This window comes from Monodelphis domestica, chromosome 2 (assembly GCF_027887165.1).
Source record: "Monodelphis domestica isolate mMonDom1 chromosome 2, mMonDom1.pri, whole genome shotgun sequence".
Taxonomy (NCBI): domain Eukaryota; kingdom Metazoa; phylum Chordata; class Mammalia; order Didelphimorphia; family Didelphidae; genus Monodelphis; species Monodelphis domestica.
The window spans coordinates 167009930-167014419 of record NC_077228.1 but is presented as its reverse complement, the minus strand read 5'-3'; the positions used below and the strand labels follow the sequence as shown (position 1 = coordinate 167014419).

Below are 4490 nucleotides of genomic sequence, written 5' to 3'. Positions count from 1 at the left end.
AGTCTGTCATACTTTAGGTAGAGTGTTTGGTAGCTGAGTAGAGGATGGATTAGAGAGGGGAGAGACAGAGAACAAAGAAATCAATTAGGAGACTATTTCAGAAGTTCTGGAAAGAAGAGGTGATGAGTGCCTGGACTAAGGGAGCAGATGCATGATTGGGAGAGAAGAGCATAAATGTGAAATATTATGGAGGCATAACTAAAAATACCAATCAACTTGAATGAAGGAGAGGAATATGCCAAGAAGGACTCTAAGATTTTGGGTGCCTATGGATATTGGTGGCATGAACAGGAGCAGGAAGTTTGAATGAGTGGTACATTGCAGAGGTTTAAGGGGAGGGGAGGGAGAGGGAGTGATAGCAAGCATAGTAATAGACATTACCATTTTGCAAAGGTTTTACAAATATTATCTCCTTTAATCTTCACAACAACCTTAGAAGATAAGTGCTATTATTTGTTATGCCCATTTTACAGTGGAGGCAAATGGAGGTGAAGTGATTTGCTAATGTCATATTAGTTAAATGTTGTGGCATTTGGACTCAGTCTTCTTGACTGCATGTTCCTAACTCCTAAGTCCAGCATTCTATTCACTGCACCACCAAGCTGCCCCTATTGAATTCTTCTTTGACATATTGAGTTTAAGATACCTCTGAGACATCCATAGATATCCTAAGTGCTCAGCTGGTGGCTTTGTCTTCATTCCCATACCCAGAGTTACAACCATAGCCATTATTTAAATAGCATCTCCGGAGGTCAAAGCCAAATGGAATTCTAACCATTTCTTGTTGTAAAATCTTATAAAATATTTTAGGAAGTTAGTAAGAGGAACTGAATGCCCCCTTAGACCACTCTATTGGACCAGAGAATTAGAGAGGGTTTAAAAACAACAACTTTAAACTTTCTTACTTATTTTGCTTCTTGCTTCTTCTCCCCTTAATTACATAGGGACTTGTTTTGCTGCAGCTGTGATGGTTGTGTATCTGTGTATCTATTCTCTCTTTAGTATATGTGTGTATGTTTGTGAGAGAGAGACAGAGAAAGACAGACAGATAGACACACACATAGAGAAAGAGATAGACACAGGGAGACAGACAGAGAGAGAGACAGATCAAGAGACATGGAGGCAGAGATAGAGAGACAACGACAGAGAGACAGAGACCACAGAGGACAGAGAGGAACAGAAAGACAGAGAGAGACTTTTATTTAGGAGAAGGGATTGAATATCACAAATGCATTAGGAGAGCTAGGGGAATCCCCATTAACCTAGAGGTAAAACAGGAACTGATGTGTAAATATCCAGCATGAAACCCTTTACATAGAACTGGAATTCAAGAGAAAGGCTTAGACTGGATAAATAAAACTTTGAGTCATAGGTGAAAAAGATATTTGAATCTATGAACTAACTAGCATTTGTAATGCTTTTTATAGGTCCTCACATTTGAAACTCACAGTGACCCTGCAAAGGTAGATGCTCTTATTATCCGTATTTTATAGATGAGGAAAGGAATCCCAATGCGGAAGTTCCCTCTGCCAGCACAGATGGGTAAACCTTCTGCACCTTAAAGTCCTACATGGTTGCCAGGGGCACTGAGCAATTAAGTGACCCGCACAGAATGTGTTAGTATGTACCAGAGGTAGGACTTGAACTTAGTACTCTCTGGCTCCAGAGTCAACTTTTTGTCTAGTGTAGCATACAAAACATTGTGTAAAGTCTAAATAAGAATTGTTATTACCGTTTGAGCTCTTGTTTTTGATAGTATATTTTTACTCTGCAGATTTAGAGAAAAGGAATAAGGAAGATATGAGGAACAGGGAATCAATTTAGGATAAAGAGAAAAATACAGAGAAATGAAAGGGTCAAAGAAGGTCTAGAGAAAACCTTCCTACAAGAATCAAACTTGTTCTGACTTTTCAGCTCTTTTCGCATTCATCTTGTGTGTCAAATATCTACCCTGTGCTTTGTATCTACCCTTGCTCCTTCTTCTTTATACCCTTACTTTCCATCTGAGAGTCAATACTATTATTGGTTCCAAGGCAGAAGAGTGGTAAGAGTTAAGCAATGGGGGGTTAAGTGGCTTGTCCAGGGTTACACAGTTAGGAAGCACCTGAGGTCAGATTTGAACCGACCTCCTGTCTCTAGACCTGGCTCTTAATCCGCTGAGCCACCCAGTTGCACCTTTCTTCCTTTCTTCTACATGCTTCCCTCTAGAAAGCCTCTAGTGTTAACAATCCAAAGACCCAAAACTCATGCCTTTGTTCAGAGACATGACAAACTATTATTTGAAATGCACATATTTAGGCAGAGATGTGCTGGAGCCCTCTCAAACCCTACATAAGAGTGATTGTTAAATTTTCCCTGAGAGAATTTACACATCAGAAATTGATAAATACCAGGAGTATTTATCAGGATAATACAGGACTTCATTGACTATTTTGCTGATTGTTTAGATTTAAGAAAATGATGGAGAAAATGTTAATGCAGATTAAACAGAAAATGTATCCTTTTTTTGTTTTGTTTTTGATAGCCAATTGTTAAATATTAATTTACCAACATAATGCTGCATTGAGGTCTGAATGCCTTCCCACCAGAGCACACAGTGACACACATTAATATTGACCCTCTGTGCATGATCCCCAATTCCATTACATTCCTATTTTAGACTCAATCTCAGTCATGTAGTAGGATCCTATCAGAGCAGTAATAGAACTTTGGTTGTCACCACATATCTCCTGTAATAAAGACAAAAGATACAATTACAGATACTAGTCTAGTAGTTTTCCCTGTTGACCTCTGATGTTTATTTTGAACTGTATATTTATATTTTAGTTTTTGCCAATTACATGTAATGACACATTTCCAAATAAGTTTTCCTAAGTTACAAGATCAAACTTATCTCCCTCCCTCCTGGTGCTGGCAGGCGATTCAGACTGGGTTATACATGTATTATGACATAGAACATATTTCCGTATTATTCATTTTTGTGATTTATATAATCAAAACCCCCAAATATAAACCCAAATAAACGATTGAGATATTGCATGCTTTCATCTGTATTCTGACACCAACAGTTATTTCTCTGGAGGTGGATAGCATTCTTTGTCATAAGTCTTTCAGAACTGTCCTGGATCATTGTAGTGCTGAAAGTAGCTAAGTCTCTTTGATGTCTATTTCAGAAAGCTTTAGGAAATGTGCCTATTTATTCACTTGTTTTTCTTTTTACCTCTCCCAGTAACATTCGTGAGGTGAAAGACCATGGGAAATTGGAGTGGGATCCATGTAGAGAACTTCATCCTGGTGGGCTTTCCTACCTCCCAGCCCCTCCAGCTATTCCTTTTTGTTCTCTTTCTCATCTTCTACCTGATGACTTTGCTAGAGAATGCTCTCATCATATCCACTGTGTGGCTCACTCCTGCCCTTCACCGCCCTATGTATTTTTTCCTGAGTCACCTATCCTTCTTGGAGCTGTGGTATATCAATGTTACTGTCCCTCGGCTATTGGGAGCCTTTCTGACCCAGAATCTTTGGATCTCCTTTGTGGGCTGCATGACCCAGCTATACTTTTTCGTTGCATTGGCCTGTACTGAGTGTGTCCTTCTAGCTGTCATGGCTTATGATCGGTACCTGGCCATCTGTGAGCCCCTCCGCTACCCTAGCCTCATGTCTCCATCTCTAGCTACCCGTCTAGCAACTGCTTCTTGGGTCAGTGGCTTCTTTAGCTCCATGATGAAGCTCTTGTTCATTGGTCGGTTATCTTACTGTGGCCCCAATGTCATCAACCATTTCTTCTGTGACATCTCTCCCCTCCTCAACCTTACCTGCTCAGACAAGGAACAGGCTGAGCTGGTGGATTTCCTCCTGGCCTTGGTAATGATCTTGCTGCCCTTGCTGGCTGTGGTGTCCTCCTATGCCGCCATCATTGTGGCCATCTTGAGGATCCCCACTTCCCAAGGAAGGCAGAAAGCCTTCTCAACCTGTGCCTCACACCTAGCAGTAGTTGTGATCTTCTACTCTTCCATCCTCTTCATATATGCTCGACCAAGGGCTATGTATGCTTTTAACTACAATAAAGTAATATCTGTGTTATACACTGTTATTGTGCCTCTCCTCAACCCTGCCATCTACTGCTTGAGGAACAAGGAAGTGAAGGATGCCCTGAGGAAGACAGTGCTGGACCGATGTCACCATTGTGGTGATTCCCAAGATTGAAAATGAATAGATTGTGGGAAGAAGTAGAGAATAGGAATGGATGAAATGTAAGAAGCTCCCCCAACAAGGCAGAGAAAATTCTCTTTGTCAGGTGGTGATCTCAGGGATTTGGACAGTGACTATTCCTCCTGTCCTGAAAAAGTGCAAAAACTTGATTATACCTCTAATCCCTGGATATATTCTTGTAGATCTATAGCCAGTTATCAAGTAAGCTTCATTCCCCCAGTGTAAGTGAAAGGAAGGGAAATATTGCAAGAATGAAAAATGGCCTATCAGGGATGTGT

At 40.6% G+C, this 4490-nt stretch overlaps 1 protein-coding gene across 1 annotated transcript; it reads left to right on the top strand.

The window, feature by feature from the left end:
* Positions 1-3252: 3252 nt before the first annotated feature.
* LOC100030411 (olfactory receptor 6P1-like) lies at positions 3253-4206 on the top strand. The gene has a single exon (XM_001379886.2). The coding sequence runs from the start codon at positions 3253-3255 to the stop codon at positions 4204-4206; it is 954 nt and encodes a 317-aa protein (XP_001379923.2).
* The last annotated feature ends 284 nt before the right edge of the window (positions 4207-4490 follow it).

Bases quoted from the DNA above. Each gene is read 5' to 3' on its own strand.
- LOC100030411 (XM_001379886.2), top strand. From the start codon at position 3,253: ATGGGAAATTGGAGTGGGATCCATGTAGAGAACTTCATCCTGGTGGGC.